At 37.9% G+C, this 22,392-nt stretch overlaps 1 protein-coding gene across 1 annotated transcript in view; it reads right to left on the bottom strand.

Moving 5' to 3' along the window:
• Nucleotides 1–22,392, bottom strand: part of LOC136879186 (glutaminase liver isoform, mitochondrial-like) — a 208,494-nt gene that overhangs the window by 138,155 nt on the left and 47,947 nt on the right. Inside the window, exons 4-5 of the mRNA XM_067152957.2 lie at nucleotides 12,296–12,423; nucleotides 6,090–6,205 (exon numbers count right to left, since the gene is read on the bottom strand). Of these exons, the coding sequence (XP_067009058.2) occupies nucleotides 6,090–6,205; nucleotides 12,296–12,423 (244 nt within the window). The remainder of the gene's footprint in view (nucleotides 1–6,089; nucleotides 6,206–12,295; nucleotides 12,424–22,392) is intronic.

Raw genomic sequence — 22,392 nt, 5'->3', positions numbered from 1 at the left:
GCATCTGTCAGCGCCCCCTGCAGCTGGACAGCACCCAGTATTGTTCTGCGGAAATGACATGATGTCCGTTCGTTAAACACCTGTGGTATTCCCGTGCAGCGGTTTATGCAGATGGTAACATTCTCTCTGCGATATTGAAGATCCACCCTCAACACTGTTGACCTCAGAAATCCAAATTCACGTGTAATCTTTGCAATGCTATGACCCATGTGCCGTGTGCCGATGATCATCCCATGTTATTATTTATAAATTTCATTTTCCGTATTGACAGACTCAAAGTATAGATAAGAAATGTGTTTTTCCACCATTCAATACACAATTTATTTTAATATATTAAGCTAGTACCGGTTTCGGCCCTTTAACGGCCATCATCAGCTAGTACATGTTTTGTTTAGCCATTAGACAATACACAAGTTGTTATATTAGGCATCCGGATGTCTAATGGGGGATGGAAATGTATATAATAGCATATAATTAAAATATCAGTGGTTAGGGTAAAAAGTTACAAATAGAGTATGAGTATGTAAAACATATTAAAAAACACACAGGCCACAATATACAACATTTAAAAAAGTTTCAACACATTAAAATGGTGCGTATGGGTAGACACTTGTTAAAATCTTCAGTTCATGCTATATAGATTCCATTCTTCTGTCCTCTGTGCAGTTACTTCTAAGTTATGTTGATTATATTGCGTAAGGTAATCTTCAAGGACATTTTGAAACTAGTGTATGTCTTATTGATGTGGGCCTTTGTCGTGATGAAATTTTGTTGTGTTATATATCCCAACTTGTGATATACTATGGCAGGTTTCAATATAGCAAACAGCAGGTCTCGAGCTTGTATTTAGAAGTGGTCGGTGGTAACACCTCTCTCGTCTATGTTTGTTCTTGTAGTCTGTAAAGATAAAGTGATGTGAGTATGCCGGTAGTGTGTGTATGAAGGAATGCCTAGTGTGTGTATGGATAGAGTACTTACTATGGTTGTTGTGGAGGTCTTGTGCCGATGTGTTTGAAGGCTTGTTGTGTTCTGCTGCGAGTGCGTCTGGGGCTCATATTAGCTGTGGAGGGGAATGTAGGTGGAGGGGAAGAAGGAGTGGCTGTTGGAGAAGTAGGGGCGGGGTCAGGCTTGTGATTCGTTGGTTTGTTAGAGCGTGTGTTTACTATTTTGAGATAATCATTCTTTAATGTCGGAATGGCTTTGTCAAAAATGATGCTGGTTTTTTCATTAATATCATTAATGTTATGATTGGGGTTGGCGTATTGGTCTAAAGAAATGTAGAAATCTTCGGTTATGTTGAGCAGGGGGCCCTTGGAGTTTATATTAAGTATCGTCATGTCGTTATTGATGTTTGTGAAACTATGCTTGGATTCTTCTACATGTTGGCCTATTGATGAGAAATGGTTATGTTTTACTGCATTTATATGTTCATTGTAGCGGATGGTGAAGTTTCTGCCTGTACGTCCTATGTAACTTATGTCACAGTTGTTACATTTGATACGGTAGACACCTGATTGGTTGTATTTATTGTTATTATTGACTGTTTTAGTGTTATGTATAATGTTGGTACTATTGTGTGTGGTTTTGAATACTGTTTTAATGTTGTGCTTCTTGAAAATATTAGTTATAGTATATATGTGGGTGTTGTTGAAGGTAAATAGGGCATAGTCTTTTTTGGGTTTGGCTGTTTTTGCTAATTTAGTTTTAGGTTGTGATTTTATTTTGTGAATGATTTTGTTAACCATTTCTTTGCTGTATCCGTTGTGTTTAGCTATGTCGTGGATTAACTTCAACGTTTTGCCAACCAGGCAAAACGTAAGGCATTTAAATATCAGAACTTGAAAATTAAACTAATGAACACAACCAAAAGCGTTGCCTTTTTGAAGGAATGCCTTTCAAACAACTTAACACCGAAATTTCTCCAGAAATACAATAATAAACACAGACGAACTGCTCAGACACGCAAAACACAAAACAGGACTAATGAAATTTGGTTAAAAGAAGAAATAAAATTCCTATATCGGAAGAAACAACACCTTAATAATGAACTTTACTCAACACACCTGAAAGCATCCCATGAACTCCCACACAGCTATTGGAATTATTTTCAACGAATTTCCAGAGAAAAAATAGAAGACTTAGCCATAAAGAAACAAAACACACTAAACAAAAAACTGGAAACACTGAAACAACAACAAAGTAAACCAAAGTCACTAACCATAATCCAAAACAAAGATCCCTCTCTTCCTAACAAGAATTCCCAACATAAATTCCATCCGTCTATAAAAAATCTTACGCAAACCGTATTTGACGACGTAGAAACGGATATATTGAACAGGGGACCCAAACACAACTGGGGTAATGCATCATCCTACCAGAATATTATAACTACCATTACCGAAACAGAACTTGCTTTACAAAAGATCCCATATGACATACGAGACGAAGTAAGACACGAAATCAGTAGAAAGATTCCGCAATACATCAATAGCATCCACAATAATAACCCAAACACGAATACTACCAATAGATCGAACTTAAACAAACTTAAAAATAAAATAAAACAAAACAATCTACTAGTAACGAAGGCCGACAAAGGCAACACTACGGTCATTATGGATAAAAATGAATACATAGCAAAGACTAAAAAATGTTTCCAAGATAATACTTTTTCCATTAAACGCCGAGATCCAACCAACAACATACAAAGGAATTTAAAAATTTTACTTAAAAACACACATTTTCTTCTCACCGAAACTGAATCTGCTAAACTCATAACAATGAACCCCCAATTACCGACTGCGAAAGCCTACCCAAAAATACATAAAGAAGACGTACCTATGAGACCTATTATAAACTATAGAGCCAGTCCAACCTACAAATTATCGCAATTCATCCAAAAATTTTTAAAAAAGCACTATACATTTTTAGCAAACAAAACAATACTAAACTCAATAGATTTCTGCAACAGAACCAAAGAGCTAAAGATCAAACAACACCATACCCTTGCTTCATTTGACATAATAAATATGTACCCTAACATTCCTGTTAAACAAACAATCAAAATAATAGAATCTAACCTAAAAAACAATAGCAACTTGAGCACCTTAGAAATAAACGAATTCATAAACTTACTTGAATTCGCCATAAACAATAACTATTTCAGATTTCACGATACCATTTATCAGCAACAAGGCCTACCTATGGGGTCTCCTGCCTCCGGAATATTAGCAGAAATATATATAGATAACTTAGAACACACGTCAATCAAAGAAATAGATAACATACATTTTTGGTGCAGATTTGTTGACGATGTCTTCGTAGTGTTAGATAATAGATCCACTGACGCACAAACTATACTAGACAAGCTTAACACTCTAGATCCCCAAATTAAATTCACCAAAGAAACCGAAAACAACCGTACACTAAATTACCTAGACTTAACAATAACCAGACACGACAACCACCTATCTTACAAGATCTACAGGAAACCCACACACACCTCAAATACCATAAAAAATGACTCCATTCATCCCAATACACATAAAAGAGCAGCCTATTATAGTATGATTTATAGAGCCTTTAACATCCCAATGACAACAGAAGACCAAAATAATGAATTGAAGTTAATCCACGACATAGCTAAACACAACGGATACAGCAAAGAAATGGTTAACAAAATCATTCACAAAATAAAATCACAACCTAAAACTAAATTAGCAAAAACAGCCAAACCCAAAAAAGACTATGCCCTATTTACCTTCAACAACACCCACATATATACTATAACTAATATTTTCAAGAAGCACAACATTAAAACAGTATTCAAAACCACACACAATAGTACCAACATTATACATAACACTAAAACAGTCAATAATAACAATAAATACAACCAATCAGGTGTCTACCGTATCAAATGTAACAACTGTGACATAAGTTACATAGGACGTACAGGCAGAAACTTCACCATCCGCTACAATGAACATATAAATGCAGTAAAACATAACCATTTCTCATCAATAGGCCAACATGTAGAAGAATCCAAGCATAGTTTCACAAACATCAATAACGACATGACGATACTTAATATAAACTCCAAGGGCCCCCTGCTCAACATAACCGAAGATTTCTACATTTCTTTAGACCAATACGCCAACCCCAATCATAACATTAATGATATTAATGAAAAAACCAGCATCATTTTTGACAAAGCCATTCCGACATTAAAGAATGATTATCTCAAAATAGTAAACACACGCTCTAACAAACCAACGAATCACAAGCCTGACCCCGCCCCTACTTCTCCAACAGCCACTCCTTCTTCCCCTCCACCTACATTCCCCTCCACAGCTAATATGAGCCCCAGACGCACTCGCAGCAGAACACAACAAGCCTTCAAACACATCGGCACAAGACCTCCACAACAACCATAGTAAGTACTCTATCCATACACACACTAGGCATTCCTTCATACACACACTACCGGCATACTCACATCACTTTATCTTTACAGACTACAAGAACAAACATAGACGAGAGAGGTGTTACCACCGACCACTTCTAAATACAAGCTCGAGACCTGCTGTTTGCTATATTGAAACCTGCCATAGTATATCACAAGTTGGGATATATAACACAACAAAATTTCATCACGACAAAGGCCCACATCAATAAGACATACACTAGTTTCAAAATGTCCTTGAAGATTACCTTACGCAATATAATCAACATAACTTAGAAGTAACTGCACAGAGGACAGAAGAATGGAATCTATATAGCATGAACTGAAGATTTTAACAAGTGTCTACCCATACGCACCATTTTAATGTGTTGAAACTTTTTTAAATGTTGTATATTGTGGCCTGTGTGTTTTTTAATATGTTTTACATACTCATACTCTATTTGTAACTTTTTACCCTAACCACTGATATTTTAATTATATGCTATTATATACATTTCCATCCCCCATTAGACATCCGGATGCCTAATATAACAACTTGTGTATTGTCTAATGGCTAAACAAAACATGTACTAGCTGATGATGGCCGTTAAAGGGCCGAAACCGGTACTAGCTTAATATATTAAAATAAATTGTGTATTGAATGGTGGATCATCCCATGTTCAAAGTTGGTTAACTCACGTCATCTTTAAGACACTGGTGTCTGTGACTAACTGCTTAGCTAGTCACAATGCTCAGGAGTCATACATGGCACATTTTCTAATGGGACACCCCTTCCCGTGACTTTTGGCCACTCAGTGTAGTTCAATTAGTCTCACTAATATGCTATATATATATCCTTCATTTTAGACAAATAGGTATTTTCCTATCAAAGAGCACCTGTAACATCCCAGAATCAGATCCAGGTTACTTTTGTACTTGCTCATAAATCTTCATTCACACAACCATCACTCTGCATTTGACACCCTAGGTAGTAGAATGAATATGCCTTGGTAAGAGAGAATTTGTTAATTTTTTGGAGTCTGGGATGGAATAATTTCTAGGTACTCAGTCTTATGGATATTCAGACAAAGGCCAACCTTTTTCAGACAATGAAACCATTTGAATTTTAAGATCCTCTCCAGTGTCTGCTGTATGCATCACATCATCAGCACACAGCAATTGTCTAAATATATCAGAAGTAAAAAAAAGGAAATACTTTTTTTTTTTTTTTTTTTTTGCTAGTTGCTTTACGTCACACCAACACAGATAGGTCTTATGGCGATGATGGGACAGGGAAGGAAGCGGCTGTGGCCTTAATTAAGGTACAGCCCCAGCATTTGCCTGGTGTGAAAATGGGAAACCAAGGAAAACCATTTTCAGGGCTGCCGACAGTGGGTTCCAAACCTACTATCTCCCGAATACTGGATACTGGCCGCACTTAAGCGACTGCAGCTAGGAAATACTTCAATAATCATGAATGATTAGCCTCTTACCACAAGAGAATTCTAGTTTGAGATGCCATTATTTTTCTTTATATTAGTTGAGAGTTGAGGGGCAGAGAATCTTTCACTTCTATTTGGCTATTTAGTTTTGAAACTCAACAAAGGCTTCTATAACATCACAAAATATAGAACTCACTACTCACTGTCTATATCAAGAGCCAGAGCATTAAAAATTCTTCCACTTGGCTCCTGCCCCACATACTGATGTACTCCATCTGCCCCCAGATGTTCAAGGGCTATTGCATAAGTAAGGGGCTTGCTGCAACACACATAAGAACACTACTTTATATACTCAGGAAAGAAAGTTAATTAAGAGTGAGTTAATAAAATAAAAATTAAGGAAACACAAGACAAGCACTTGTCAGGCAAAAATGCTGAAAATCAAGCAAAACAAAATCACACACACAAGCAAGATATAAACATATTTATCCAAAGTTATATTTATCATCATCATGAACTGACTCAAATTGCTCAAGTATGCTAAGTGGGCATTCTCTACTTTTTCCTTATTCCTCACATGGGTGGATGCAGGAGTAGTTAGGCAGGTTCACCTCCCAACCCTGAACAAGATTAAAATATCCACACCCATAATAATATGCAGGCTATGAGCTGGGTGGCAGCATATCATATACACCAGAAAGTGCTTTTTATATGCAATTCAAGGGGGAAAATTTGAACTACTTATAATTAAAGTTTGTCGATAGATGCAGTCACTTAAGTGCGGCCAGTATCCAGTATTCAGGAGATAGTGGGTTCGGCCCCACTGTTGGCAGCCCTGAAGACGGTTTTCCATGGTTTCCCATTTTCACACCAGACAAATGCTGGGGATGTACCTCAATTAAGCCCATGGCTGCTTCCTTCTCACTCCTAGCCCTTCCATGTCCCATCGTCACCAAAAGACCTATCTGTGTCGGTGCAACATAAAGCCAATAGCAAAAATAATAAAATTTATTTTTATTGAAAAATGAAATCTTACAACAATTTTACTTTATTGAAGGTTTTAAATGTACTTTCAGAACACTATAATGGACCTCCCTTTTTTTCCATTTTGATTCTTTGTTACAGGAAAGTTTCTCTAAACATACTTACTAAAATCACAAAAATGTATGATAATACTTCTTTCGCATAGTCACAAAAGCAAATTACAATAAGAAATTAGATGAGTATAACTTAAAGGTACATCACTTACTTTTTTATTGTTACTTATTTTCCTTGTGAAAGGAAAATCAAATGTTTTTCTTTGTTTTAAACTCACTGCACTAAGAATGTACACTTCCTTTCAGACTTGTTAGGGCAGCTTCATTATTATAAGCTTTTGTATACACAGATGGCAGTTAGCAATTCATTGAAACTGGAACTGGGGATGGAGGATTATCCACAGCACTGTCACCATCCATGTTATTATCAATGTTACCATTATCATCTTCTTCTCTGCCTCTAACTTGTCCTGTTCCTGTAACATCAACCTCATTTGATTCCCTGTTGTTTCAGAAACTATTTTAGTATCAGTACCTTATCCATATATCTAATCTACTACAATTCCTATTTCTCCTTGCAGATCAAAGGGCATCCAGGAAAACTCTCTGTTTGGTACATTCTGCAGCTAGGTCTTCTGCTTAATCCCACATTTTCCCAATTTCAGTCAGTTCCTTTCTGTTCATCTCCAAGTGTTCCTGGGTCTTATTGCTTTCTTTTTCTTCTTGGATTTCATTCTGAGACCAAATTTTCAATGGCTCCATTCTTTTTTCTTAATCTATGGTCTATCAATTCCCACTTTCTTTCCTTGATTTCTTCATTAACTGGTTTCTGGTTGGTTTCCTTCCACAGGTGTTTGTTTGTGATCAGCTCAGACCATCTATACTGACAGTACATCACAGGCAGTGATTCACGAATATTTGAAGGTGGTAAATAATTTGTTTAGTGACCTTGCACGATTCGCAGCCGTACAGGAGTACAGACTTAATGTAATAATACGCATATAATATAAGGGAGGATCTCATAAATGGGATTGTAAGCATTTTTTTTTTTACAAGCTGCTTTACGTTGGACCGACACTGATAGGTCTTATGGCGATGATGGGACAGGAAAGGGGTAAGAGTTGGAAGGAAGTGGCTGTGGCCTTAATTATTAAGGCACAGCCCCAGCATTTGCCTGGTGTGAAGATGGGAATGATATAGATGTTGATTCCTATAGGGAACCTGAAATATTTGTCCCGAATGATTTAATTTATAATACCAATGTAGTTGGTCCGTTATTGGACATTATAAATTTTCCAGCTAACTCATTCCTGGTTGCCAGCATTTCACCCCAGTGTGCTAAATTGGGCTCATCAGTTGGTAAATAGCACACCTACCAAGATGCATGGCTAGTGCATACCATGCAGGTCACTGCGTAGGCTACTTGGAGCCACCGGCGGTGCCAATGCACTATGAGATGGCCAGGCAGGCATCAATTTTGGAAGTGAGACAAAGTCTCTCATAGTGCATTGGCACTGCTGGTGGCTCCAAGTAGCCTACACAGTGGCCTCCATGGTATGCACTAGCCATACGTCTTGGTAGGTATGCTATTTACCAACTGATGAACCCAATTTAGCACACTGGGGCAAAACGCTGGCAACCAGGAATGAGTTATTTGGAAAATTTATAATGTCCAATAACGTACCAACTACATTGGTATTGTGAAAATGGGAAACTGTTGAAAACCATTTGCAGCGCTGCCGACAGTGGAGTTTGAACCCACTATCTCCTGAATACTGGATACTGGCTGCACTTAAGCAACTGCAACTACCGAGCTTGGTGGATTGTAAATAATGCTTACAGATCTCTTCATATGGTTATGAGGGTATTTAGAGATTGTAGCAAGGATATAAAAGTGGTGGCATATAAGTCTATGGTAAGACTGCAATTAGAGTATGGTTCCAGTGTATGGGACCCCTGACCGCTGACCACGAGGATTACTTGCTTCGAAAACTGAAAAAATTCCAAAAAGAAGCAGCTCGATTTGCTTTGGGTGATTTCCAATAAAGGAACAGCCTTATGAAAATGTCGCAAAGTTTCGGCCAGGAAGACTTGGGAGAAAGGAGACGAACTGCTCAACTAAACGGTACCAGTATGTTTCAATCTGTTGGTGGGCATGAAATGATATTAGTAGACAAATACAGATAAGTTTGAGTGGTGGTTTAAAATGTAGGAAAGATCACAATATGAAGATAAATTTGGAATTCAAGAGGACAAATTGGGACAAATATAGGAGGTTAGGGTTTGGAATAATTTACCAAGGAAGATGTTCGATAAATTTCCAAATTCTTTGAAATTAATATTGATAAGGAATCTGCTCCTGAGTGACTGCTCTAAATGGAGGTAGGTAGGTAGGTAGGTAGGTAGGTAGGTAGGTAGGTAGGTAGGTGGGTCGGTGGCTCGGTTCCATCACTGATGTGAAATATTGTTCAGTCATCATGGTAATGAACTAACTGGTGATGGTGGTGGTTGTTATTATTTTTATAAGCTGGAAAGCAACATCATCATTAGCCCCCATTCATCAAGAAGATAATGAACATGACTACAGAAATGAGAAGTAAATCATGAAGGAACAATCACTTGAATAATTAGAGAGAAAGGAAATCATAAAAGGGAGGGGGTGAGTGGTTTGAAAGCTCTAACATTGCCAATTCAGAAGAAGAAACCTGATGGCCTACAGCAGAGTCGGCCAACTGGCAGGCGTGTGGTGTAAGAGGGACCGTGTGACGTCGGAGAGCCCGTGTGACGTATGAGCGCATAAGGTGGGGAGTCGCTGTCGTAGAATGAGACGAAGAGACAGCCTCGCTTTGTAGTAAACACGTTCATTGCTTTACGAAGTGGTGGTGGTATTGGTACAGTACAGTACATAAGTATGGATGAACCGGGCACATCACGGTGCGACAAGCTACCTACCCCTCCGATCTTTTTATCTTTGTGGGAAGATCTATATTTATTTGTTGAAAATGATAGGAATGCTACAGCTAAATGTTTAGTTTGTAGAAAAGAGCTACAGTATGTAAAAAGATATAATTTACAACGCCACTACAGTTTGTGTCATGCTGCAGATTATGATCGATATCAAGGCGAGGAAAGGGTACGTGTAATTACAGAACTAAAAGGTAAATTAAATAACCCTGTCGAGCATTCGATCAGTGAGTCAGCAGTTCGGCTGAGTTATAAAATTTCATATTTAATTGCAAAGAAACTTAAACCATTCAGTGATGGTGAATTCGTAAAGGAATGTTTAATTCTAGCAGGTGAGGAGTTTTGTCCAAATATCATTGAAGAGTTCGAAGCTACCAGCTTGTCCGTGCATACGGTGTCGAGAAGAATTCAAGACCTATCTGATGATGTCCACCTACAATTATTAGAACTAACAAAAAGCTTCCGGGCATACTCCTTAGCAATTGACGAGAGCACAGATATTTCTGACACGGCCCAACTAGCCGTGTTCATACGAGGGGTTGACGAAAATCTTACAGTTTGGGAGGAACTACTGGATTTAGTGTCTATGAAGAATACGACGAAAGGCATTGACATTTTCAACTGCATTGTAAGTGTTGTTGAAAATGCTTCCTTGCCATGGAACAAACTAGTTTCAATAGCAACAGATGGTGCACCTTCTATGGTAGGACGCAATTCTTGAGTAGTTGGGCTCATAATACAAAAAATGAAGACTCTCAATGTAGCTCACACACTTGTTCCAATTCACTGTATCATACATTTAGAAAATCTGTGTGCGAAAAGCATTGAACTGAACAATGTAATGACTGCAGTGGTTAGAATTACTAACCTCATAAGATCAAGGGCCTTACGTCATCGGCAATTCAAGGAATTTCTAGCAGAAAGTGACAGTGAACTTGATGATTTGCCTTATCATTGTGCTGTTCGCTGGCTTAGTCGAGGCAAAGTACTCGATGCATTTTTTCAACTACGACAAGATATAGCTACATTTATGGAGCAACAAAATGTGCCAGTCCCTGAACTACAAGATCGCAGGTGGATTTGTGACCTCGCATTTCTTGCAGATTTAACAGGTCATTTGAACATTCTGAATATTTCTCTCCAGGGAAAGGGTTTAATAATTACAGAAATGTTTGATAGAGTGAAATCGTTCAAATTAAAATTGTGTCTGTGGGAGTGTCAGTTCATGAACAGAACTATTTCACATTTTCAAAAACTGCTTACAGTGTTTGAATGTGCTACGGCTGAGGATATTGATAGGTATGCCAAAATCATAAAAAACCTTTATTTGGAATTTGATTCTAGATTTAACAATTTGGAGTGTCTGGAAACTGATTTTCAACTTTTAGCCACGCCATATTCCGTTGTTGCAGATAACGTTGATCCAGACCTACAATTAGAGTTAATAGATTTACAGTGTGATAGAGAACTAAGAGATAAATTTGTAAATAAGAAGGATTTGTGTGACTTTTATAGAAATTTGTCACAAAAAAGTTTTCGCCGATTTCATAGGTTTGCAGCAAGAATGTTGAGTATTTTCGGTTCTACGTATGCCTGTGAACAACTCTTTTCTATTTTAAAAACAACTAAACCTAAACAGAGAAGCCAGTTGTCAGATCACAATTTGAAGTGTGCTCTTAAACTTAGTGTTTCTCAAACATTAACTCCTAATATTGAAAAACTAGTCCACGAAAAAAGTCTACAAAAATCACGGAAACCCACGAGTGGCAACTGGTTATCGACATCATGAGGTAAAACATATGTTTTGAGTTTACAGATTAATCTTTGTACTATTTTTGTTGTAAAACTGTACTGTTTCTTACTATTAGCACTCTTTTTACAGTGCATGATATTGTAAAACACAGTAATTTTTTGTTCAATATTGGTTCCGAAGATGCACCGACAGAAAACAAGTTTAGTTTGTATATATAGAAATAAACTTGCTTTATAACTCTTAAGTTACGTTACAATAAAATATGTGGAGAGAAATATGTACTACACATACCGCATTGTACCTGCAGTCCTTGGACCTCCCCCTACGAATGACGTTGTGTTTCCCCTCGCCCCTCTAGCCTTCACTACTCAGTTACAGTACTAAGTACATCGTTTCGCTGCCCGAGCAGAGTGTGTGACGTGTTACCTGACATCACACGTACACGCAGTTTGCCCCTGGCCTACAGTATTCTAAGCTCCTAAACCTTAGCAACAATAACATTACACTGACTAACTGTAGTTGTTGAGGACTGCTTTGCTTCTTTGGCTGGCGTTCATGCCCATTAGATGGTATTATTGCTGGAGTTACAAAAACTAACCTGTTAACGACAGGAACACAACAGCTAGTATGACATATAATAGTTAATGATACTGACCTGCAGGATTGCATAGTGAAGGGTATGGTGCAATTTCCTAATGAATGTCGTTGGCCATCAATAGTGCACATTGCATATCCCCAGCAATTAGGATCAGCTTTGGCTAGTTCAGGAATGTAAGACGCCACCTGCATAAAACAATATTTGCATTATGCTATCTTATTTCAAGTAATGAAATGGAACAAAAATGTGATATATCAAGTCATGTAGAGAAAGATCTCAGTCTCTTATCATCTTTGTGGTGGTAGTGGTGATTACTATTTTAAGAGAAAGTACAATTAGGCAACCATTCTCTATATAATACTAATCAGAGAGAATAAAAAGGAAGGGATCCGACACTTTGAATGCTAGGCTAAGTGGCTCAGACGGTTGAGGCACTGGACTTCTGACCCCATCTTGGCAAGTTTGATTCTGGCTCAGTCCTGTGATATTTGAAGGTGCTCAAATACGTCAGTTCATGTCGGCAGATTTACAGGCACGTAAAAGAACTCCTGCGGGACAAAATTTTGGCACCTCAGCATTTCCAAAAACCATCAGTAGAAGTTAGTGTAACATAAAAGCAATAATATTATTATTGACACTTTGAAAAAATGAAGGTATCGGCCAAAGAAAGACAAGGGCCATGAAAGACCCTCGGAACCTAGTAGCAACGGGGTCAGAAAAGAACAAGATTTGACCAAGGGAAGTTGGATAGGATAGATGAAAGTGAGGAGCCTGGCACTAGTAAATGGAAGCAATGCCAGAACTCTCTTTTCCTATGCTTATCCAGCTTTCTTCTCATCTTACACATCTGACATCAAGAATGAACTTGTGAGGTGGGGGAGGAAAACAAGCTCATTAAGGGCCAAGTAGAAGTAGATGTAGAGGAACTATGTGTTTGATGAGGAGACAAACTATCTATGTGAAGATGGCAGTGTATGAAGCTGAAGAGACTGTATTTATCCTTTTGTGATTTCAAGTTTGTCTTCCTGTTGCATCTTTTTCCCACATTGACCTGCCATTGTTGTGTGTTCCTACTCATGTTCCTGGCTTTATACAAAGTGTAACAATAATAAGGTACAGCCATACGCTCAGAACACATTCCTCACACACAGAAGAAGAAAATATGTTATATGGACGTAGGTCCAGAAATGCTTTATTTCCATGTTAGAATCTATTTTCTTATTTGGTACTGGAGAAGCTGATAACCTCAGCATCCCTAGAAAAATAAAAAATTCTCCAAATTCCCCAAAGAAATTCTTAAAATTTTGGCCTCAGCATAAGAACGCAGCCGTATTATTTATCCAAAGCAACAACCTATAGGTTTCATGGGCTTTAAAAAATTCATGAATTTCCTCATTTTTATCCCCTTTCCCCCCAAATCAAGATGGTGGCACAAGCTTCCAGATGAGCTAGAAAATTGAAATTTGCATTAATCATGGGAAACACGCAGGAGCAGAATGCACCAGCATACCACACGAATCTCTTTCTTACTTGAAATGTTCAAAATGCCATATATTAGTTTTGTGATTATTGGGATTTGATTATTTGGACTCGGAAGACAGCGATGAATTGTGTATGTAAAGTATTTATTCAATTGTTTGTTTTGGTTTCTCCTCAGTATGTGAATTTTGGAATTGTTTGATTTGTTTGAAGTTGATATGATTTTAAGATTATTTGATTGTCATGGTAATTCTGGTGCATACTGTACCACACGCGCCACATCGGCGTGGGAGATTTCCGGTTTCGTAAAGTTGCATCAATTTCGTAATTTCTAGAGGATTCCCAAATGTTCTTGGTCAGCACTAATTTCTGCGCTCCTATTGGAGAAAATAAAAGGAAACGTGAATGGTAGGTGAAGGAAAACATCGTGCGCTCATTGGCCGTGGTAAGATTTCATAATTTCCGGAGAGAAGCGTTGTCGCTGGAGCCTTGCTCTGCGAGGGCATCTTTTCTGTTTGACCACTGAAGGGAACGGTCACCTTCCAAGGTACGGGTCTTCTTGGCCCCTCCATCCGGTAAGCACTGATTATTTTTTTTTAAACTTTCAGGTATTCAGTTTCAGATGTAGTGTTTCATTTAATTTATCTTGCCGGAGCGTACCCGTGTTTCCTTCTGCTTCCAAATGTTATCATTATGACTTAGCCATTTCGGTAAGTCACCTCACTTTGTCAAGAGATAGTTCCCGTTTGTTGTTTTGTAAATTAAATGTTATACGCCTTTTGAAATAATCTTTATAAGTAATATTTCCCTCGGGACTGTCTCGTTCATTCCGCTTCACCATGGAATATTCATCTTTAGGTTGGGTATTCTTCCTCAGAAGTGTTTTTGAGGGGGCTACCCACTGAAGGTGCTCTGCTCCATGATTATACGTAAATATTTTTCTCCTTAGATGTATCTCTTCACTTTAGTATAACGTTACCTTCCTTTTATTTATTTCAAACTGTTTTGGGTTTTTAAAGGTAATGCCACGACAGTGGAACGTCATGTGTGATGTTCCGGTGTAAAAGAAATTTAATAACTAAATGCTACCCTCATGTAACCTGTAAATTGTAATGGTTGTTGAAATAATGCCGTCAAAATTTTAATGATATATTGGCTATTGCTTTATATATGAAATTGAATCTAAATTGTTAAGTAAAGTTTAGGATTACATTGACTTCGCTTCTTCAGTATTACCAATACCTTCCACCGCCTGGATATGGTTCCCAGCCGCTTCCCGGTTATCCTTTCTTAACAGTCATGTTGGTTAACCTGTTTGTTTATTTTCTGTGATTAATGTGCTTGCAAATTTAGTTTCGTACATGTTGACATGCCTAGTGTAGAGTACTTTTGGTGAATGCATTACGGTAGCAAACATTTTCTCTTCATTAAACCTATTAATTGTAACCTTACCCTTTGGAGAGGTTACAATTAGCATTGCTACATGAATCACATGATATCAACGCATCCAGGATTCAAATACACCAACCTTATGTCACCATATACTCTGGCACGTAAAAGAACTCTTGGAGGATAAATTTCTGGCATCTCTGAAAATATTAAAGGTAGTTTGTGGGTCGTAAATAAGTACTATCACAGGGTAGAGAAAGGTCCGCCTATTCAATACCATTAGCTTAATATAGTGTCCTATATAATTGGTACTTCTCAGTTTTCTAAGTACCAACTAATGAAGCAGTGCTTAGAGAAATAAACACCCAGAGACATTTAATAACAACGATAAAAAGGAGAAAAGCGTCAGTTTTCGGTCACATTCTCCGGCATAATAACTTCATAAAGAACTTGTTCGAAGGCAAGGTGATGGGAAAGAAAGGCAGAGGGAAACCACGGAAGAAGATCATTGAAGAGGTAGTTGAGATGATGGGATGCCAAGGTTATGGAGAGCTGAAAAGGATCGCAGAGAGAAGAGATCAATGGTTGCAGCGACAAGGCGAAGCCTTTAGATGATGATGATGATGATGATGATGATGATGATAATTGGTACTAGTTTCGACCCTACATACACTGCCTCTGTGGATCAGTGGTAGAGTGTTGGCCTCCGGATCCCAAGATAGCAGGTTCAATCCTAGCAGAGGTAGTCAGATTTTTGAAGGGCAGTAAAAAGTACATTCGATACTCCATGTCGTACGATGTCAGCATGTAAAAGATCTCTGATGACACATGATTCTTCTTATTATTATAAACATATGTTTACATACAACCAATAATGTATGTTTACCCGACAAAATTCATTAAATCTCAGCCATAGACGCCCAATAGAGTTTTGGTATACTCGGTCTGCCATCTAGTAGAAATAGAAATAGAAATATATTTATTTAAAGTTAATTACAAGTAGGACCAGAGGTCCCTTTGGCTGTAACTAACTGCCACTTTAACTTAAATGTATCACCTAACATACAAAATCTAATGAAAGAATACATAAAAAGCGTAAGATACATTTTCCTACTGAGGATATAAGAATAAGATTAAAAACTAAACATCTAGGAGGTTACAATAATACTTAAACATTTCATAAACATACACTATACTAACAAGGAACAGAAGATGAAACAGAAACCTAAGAATTTTAAAGCCGAGGATGAATTAAGAGTAAAACTGAGCATCTAAAATGTATCTAGGGGATTATGATATTTCGTACTATTTAATTAATTTGGTGAAAATTCATTTACATGGCTTAATAAGTGGACAGGTAGCGGTATTTAAGATATTTTTTCTGAGTTCCAACACTACTTTGCTGAATTTCATATAGTTTAAGATCGTTGTATAATTGAGTGGCAGTGACAATGAACGACTTACTGCACTTTACCGTACGATGCTGTGGAACCTGAAGGGTGTTAGCTGTAAACCTATTGTCCCGGTCGTGCACTTGACTCATCTGGATAAAGGACTTGGTCAAATATGAGGGAGCATTAGATTTGAAAATTCTCAGAAGTAAACAAGCAGCTGAGTATGATCGTCTATCCCTGAGTTTCAACCACTCTGCGGCATTGTAGTAAGATGTTACGTGACAGTCTTTACGAATATTGAAGACGAATCGAACACAGGCATTCTGAATACGTTGGAGTTTGCTATTATATTTCTCAGAGATATCGCTGTAAATTACAGCGCCGTAATCTAAAATAGGAAATACCATAGTTTGGATCAGCATCTTTCTCACCGAGAAAGGAAGATACGGCAAGTTTCGTCGAAACTGATGCAATATGCCAGACACTTTCTTGACCAAGTGCTTGGCATGAACGGTCCAGGACAGAGTGTTATCCATTAGAATACCTAAATTCTTAACACATTCCTGATACTTGACTGCAGAACCGTTTACAATTACTGGAGGAATGTCCCTGTTGAAAAGATTTGATAAGTTTCTTCGATATCCTTGGAAAATAGCTAAAGTTTTGTTTTCATTTAATAGTAAATTATGACTTAGTGTATATTGATGTAGTCTTTCTATATCTAGATTTATTTTACTAATACTTTCGACAACACGATTCACAGGAAAATGGTAATAGATCTGTAAATCATCGGCATACATATGATGTCTTGTATAGCGTAAAACTCCAGGCAGATCGTTTATATACAGCAAAAACAAAACGGGACCCAACACGGAACCCTGAGGGACGCCAGAATGCACACTAGACCACTTAGAAAAATTTTGTTTCTCAAATACTACACGCTGAGATCTCCCTTTCAAGAACGATTCAAACCAAGAGAGAGCTGATAGAGATATGCCCATTGTACGTAATTTAGTCAGAAGGAGATCATGATGAACTCTATCAAATGCCTTGCTTAAATCGAATAATACCAGAAGCGTTAGTTCCTTTCTGTCCATTGCAAACTTGATATCATCAGTGACTTTGAGAAGTGCCGTCGTAGTGCTATGGCCTGTTCGAAAACCAGACTGAAATGTGTTAAGTATAGAATGAGTATTTAAATACGAAGTGAGTTGCTGGTAAACAATCCTTTCTAATCCTTTACCTAATATTGACAAAATACTGATTGGCCTGAAATCATCAAATTTTTGAGGAGAAGGAACTTTAGGAACAGGTCTTATATTGGCCATTTTCCATACAGCTGGAAATACTCCTGATTGTAAACAGAAATTATACAGGTGAGCTATAACCGGAGTGATTATATCCAAACAGTTCATTAGGAGGGGATGTGAGATACCATCTGGTCCAACAGCCTTGGTATTCATGCTCTTAAATATCTTGACTATATCCTCTGGGTAAATGTACGAAAAGTGAAAGAGATCATGTTGAGGTTGATTTGTGTTCATGTAACTATGAATAATTTCGGATATTCTGTGAGAATTATTCACTGGTGAGATCTTTAAGAAATAATCATTTTGCAATTCTGCAGATATGAATGAGGAAGTAGATGCGAATTTTTCTTAGCAATACCTAGTGATTTTATAGTTCCCCAGAGAGCAGACGGAGTTGTTCTCTTACTGAACAAAGAATGCATGTGTTTGACTTTAGCATCACGGATCGCGAGTTTGGTTTTATTACGCAAGATGCGAAAGGTTTCAAAGTCTTCAGGTTTCCTGGTTTTGATGTGCTTTCTTTTTGCCTTGTCCCGCGCAGAGATTAATTTCTTTATTGTAGACGTTATCCACGGGTTAGGTGGGTGTTTGGCTCGAATTAGTTTTAATGGGGCATGCTTGTCGTACAACGCGGAAATTAAACTATTAAATTTGATGACTTTATCATCGATATTGCGCTGAGAAAATACTTCATACCAGGGAGCGGAAATTACATCTTTTCGAAAATCCTCAGGATTAAAACTGCAGAAATCCCTAAATGTGATCCATTTTCTTTCATATTTGGGTGTCGATATAGAGAAGACAGCATATAGCATATCATGTCCAGAAAATCCACTCGCTGGGGTCTGCCCAAATTTAAGAAGGGTATCATTACAATTTGAAGCTATGGTATCGAGATTAGAATGACAATATGCAGTATGGTATGTGTCATCAAATGGTATTCTAGTTAAATTGCATGAGTCAAGTGCATCATTGATTACTACAGTTTCCGAAGACCCTGATCCAAAATGCCCATTCATATCACCTGCAAGTATAACATATTTATAATGAAAAACGTAATTATACATCGCCTCTACAAACGAATCCATGAAACCAATTTTGGGAGGACGGTAGATGCATGAAAATAATACTTTACCTATAGGTAATTCAAGTTCTAGGAAAATATTAGGCCTAGAGTAAAACAGAACGTCAAAATTGATGAGCAGACAGCCAGATGGCGTCAAAGTGAAATGTCCGCACACGGTAGCTGAGGCCATACGATGATTCTTCTTCTTATTATTATAAACATGTGTTTACATACAATCAATAATGTATGTATGTAGGGTATTCAGCCCAAAGGCTGATTTGATCCTTCACAGCTACACCAAGAGCTGTCATAGATAGCCTAGGTGTCACTGAAGAGGCATACTAGGGAAATGAGGAGTGAGGTAGTTTCCCGTTACTTTTCTGACTGAGCCAGAAGTTGCTATTACATAACAGTCTGCCAAACCCATAGAAATGCATGCACCACCTGACCCTATGAGCAATATTTTCACACCATTCATAGCAGGAACTGGCTGCAGAAGGAATGGTATTACTAGCATCGCTCACACCTCGGTCACTTTCATATTGTCAAAGCCAATGATGAGACTGAGACAGGTCAATAAAAGTAACTGATTTATTGTAGCCCATACCAGAAGACATAATGCACTGTAAATACTACATCTTGCCAGCAAAGGCATACAACCAATAATAAAGAATAGAATTTGGTATGCCTTAATTTAAAATCTAAGTCTAAAACATTGATGAAGTCTGACTACACATTTAAAATTGAAACCAAAATGACTCATCAAAACTGCTGTGGTTGGTGTTGAACCATGCCATCATCCTTATAGTAACCAAATGTTCTTGAGTCGATCTGGGAGTTGGTATTGCTTATCTGTATAGTTGAGCCATTTGATTTATAAATTATGTCTTGTTGTCACCTGTACCATACTAACATCTCTCATTTCATCTACCACATTTCACTTTATAAATTATAAATCCATAAGATTCTTACCGTTAATATATCATGTTTTAGGATTTTGCCAAGAGTTGTTTATGCTTTAATACGGCTGATGATGACCCCTAGGTGAGTCGAAACTAATTCCACGTAATTTAAAATATTGTAAATACATATTAGTATTGAATAGGTGGAAACATCTACTGTGTTATTATTCATATGTTGTTGAATAATAACATGAGTAATGGTTTATATGTAGCTTGTAGGGGACATTCTCAACTTGAATAAGTGTTCCTTTTCATCAGATGTAGTGATCTATTGTTTAATTTGGTTTGAAATGAATGTCTGAAATATTTGAAGTGAATTTTTGAGAAAAAAGGGAAGCTTAGAAGATCAGGATTAATATACAGCTATATGAGACTCACCCCTATGCTCCTCATAAATTGTGTGCACTTGGTATGGACACCAACACCAGACTGACTGTTAAGAGGGAGCAGGTAGAACAACAGAGGGAAGATGAGGGACAGGGAACTGTTGCTGAGATGTGTGGAAGTAGGAGGAAGGGAAAAGGTAGGAAAGGAAAATGTAGAGTAGAGGATAGGAAAAGACAGGTGGAACAGGGTCATGGGAAGGAGAATAGGGAGGAGGAAGTAGCTTCTGCAGCTATCAGGAAAGATAGGGCTGACCAGGAGGGGAGAGGATCAAACGAGGTGGATAGGGTTGAGGCTCTGGTCATGGGGGATTCCATCGTTAGACACGTGGGGAAAGTGTGTGGAGGAAAGGGTACCAGGGTAGAGTGTTATCCAGGAATTAGGTTGAGGCAGATGTTGAGGAAAGTAGAAGAGAGGGAGGAGGGGAAGGAGAAGGTGGTAGTGTTTCACGTTGGTACCAACAATGTAAGGCAAGCTGATATAAGTACCAACATAGTTGGAGATGTGTGGGATCTGGTAAATGCAGCACGGGTGAAGTTTAAGAAAGCGGAGATTGTTATTAGTGGAATATTGTGTTGAAGGGATACTGACTGGAGGGTGATTGGGGATTTAAATGAGACTATGGAGTGGGTATGTGGGAAACTGGGAGTGAAATTTCTAGATCCTAATGGGTGGGTAGGAGATAGGGATCTGCGCTCAGATGGCCTTCATTTAAACCGCAGTGGTACGTATAAGTTAGGAAATTTGTTTGGAAGGGTAATAGGGAGGTACATTCAGGGAAACAGGATGGCCTAGGAAGCGGTGATAAGGGAACAGGGAACTGGAAATCAAGTAGGGATGACATAAAATTGTTAGTGTTGAACAGTAGAAGTATTGTAAGGAAAGGAATAGAATTAAGTAATTTAATAGATATACATTTACCAGATACTGTAATAGGAGTTGAATCATGGCTGAGAAATGATATAATGGATGCAGAAATTTTCTCACGGCACATCGTAGAGATAGGATAGGAAGGGCGGGAGGGGGAGTGTTCATTCTGGTGAAAGAAGAATTTGTAAGCTACGAAAAAGTTAAAGATGAGACACATGAAATTCTAGGTGTAAGGCTCATTTCTAAAGATAATAGGCAACTTGATATATTTGGAGTGTACAGATCGGGAAAGGGTAGCACTGACGCCGATTCGGAATTATTTGATAGGATAGTCAGCTATGTGGGAAACGACATGGAAAGAAATGTGATTGTAGCAGGAGATCTGAATTTGCCAGATGTCAATTGGGAAGGAAATGCGAACGACAGGAAGCATGACCAACAAATGGCAAATAAGTTAATATGGGAAGGACAGCTGATTCAGAAAGTGATGGAACCAACCAGAGGGAAAAATATCCTGGATGTCGTGCTGATAAAACCAGATGAGCTCTATAGGGAAACTGAAGTAATAGATGGTATTAGTGATCATGAAGCTGTTTTTGTGGTAGTTAAAAATAAATGTGATAGAAAGGAAGGTCTTAAAAGTAGGACTGTTAGGCAGTACCATATGGCTGATAAAGCAGGCATGAGGCAGTTTCTAAAAAGTAACTACTGTATGATCGGTGGAAAATGGTAAATAAAAATGTAAACAGACTCTGGGATGGGTTTAAAGAAATTGTTGAGGAATGCGAAAACAGGTTTGTACCATTAAGGATGGTAAGGAATAGTAAAGACCCACCTTATTATAATAGAGAAATAAAGAGACTAAGAAGGAGGTGCAGACTGGAAAGAAATAGAGTTAGAAATGGCTGTGGAAGTAAGGAGAAATTGAAGGAACTTACTAGAAAATTGAATCTAGCAAAGAAGGCAGCTAAGGATAACATGATGGCAAGCATAATTGGCAGTCATACGAATTTTAGTGAAAAATGGAAGGGTATGTATAGGTATTTTAAGGCAGAAACAGGTTCCAAGAAGGACATTCCAGGAATAATTAATGAACAAGGAGAGTGTGTATATGAGGATCTTCAAAAGGCAGAAGTATTCAGTCAGCAGTATGTAAAGATTGTTGGTTACAAGGATAATGTCGAGATAGAGGAGGAGACTAAGGCCAAAGAAGTAATAAAATTTACATATGATAACAATGACATTTACAATAAGATACAAAAGTTGAAAACTAGAAAAGCGGCTGGAATTGATCAGATTT

This window comes from Anabrus simplex, chromosome 8, assembly GCF_040414725.1.
Source record: "Anabrus simplex isolate iqAnaSimp1 chromosome 8, ASM4041472v1, whole genome shotgun sequence".
NCBI lineage: Eukaryota > Metazoa > Arthropoda > Insecta > Orthoptera > Tettigoniidae > Anabrus > Anabrus simplex.
This window is presented reverse-complemented; position numbering and strand designations above follow the sequence as displayed.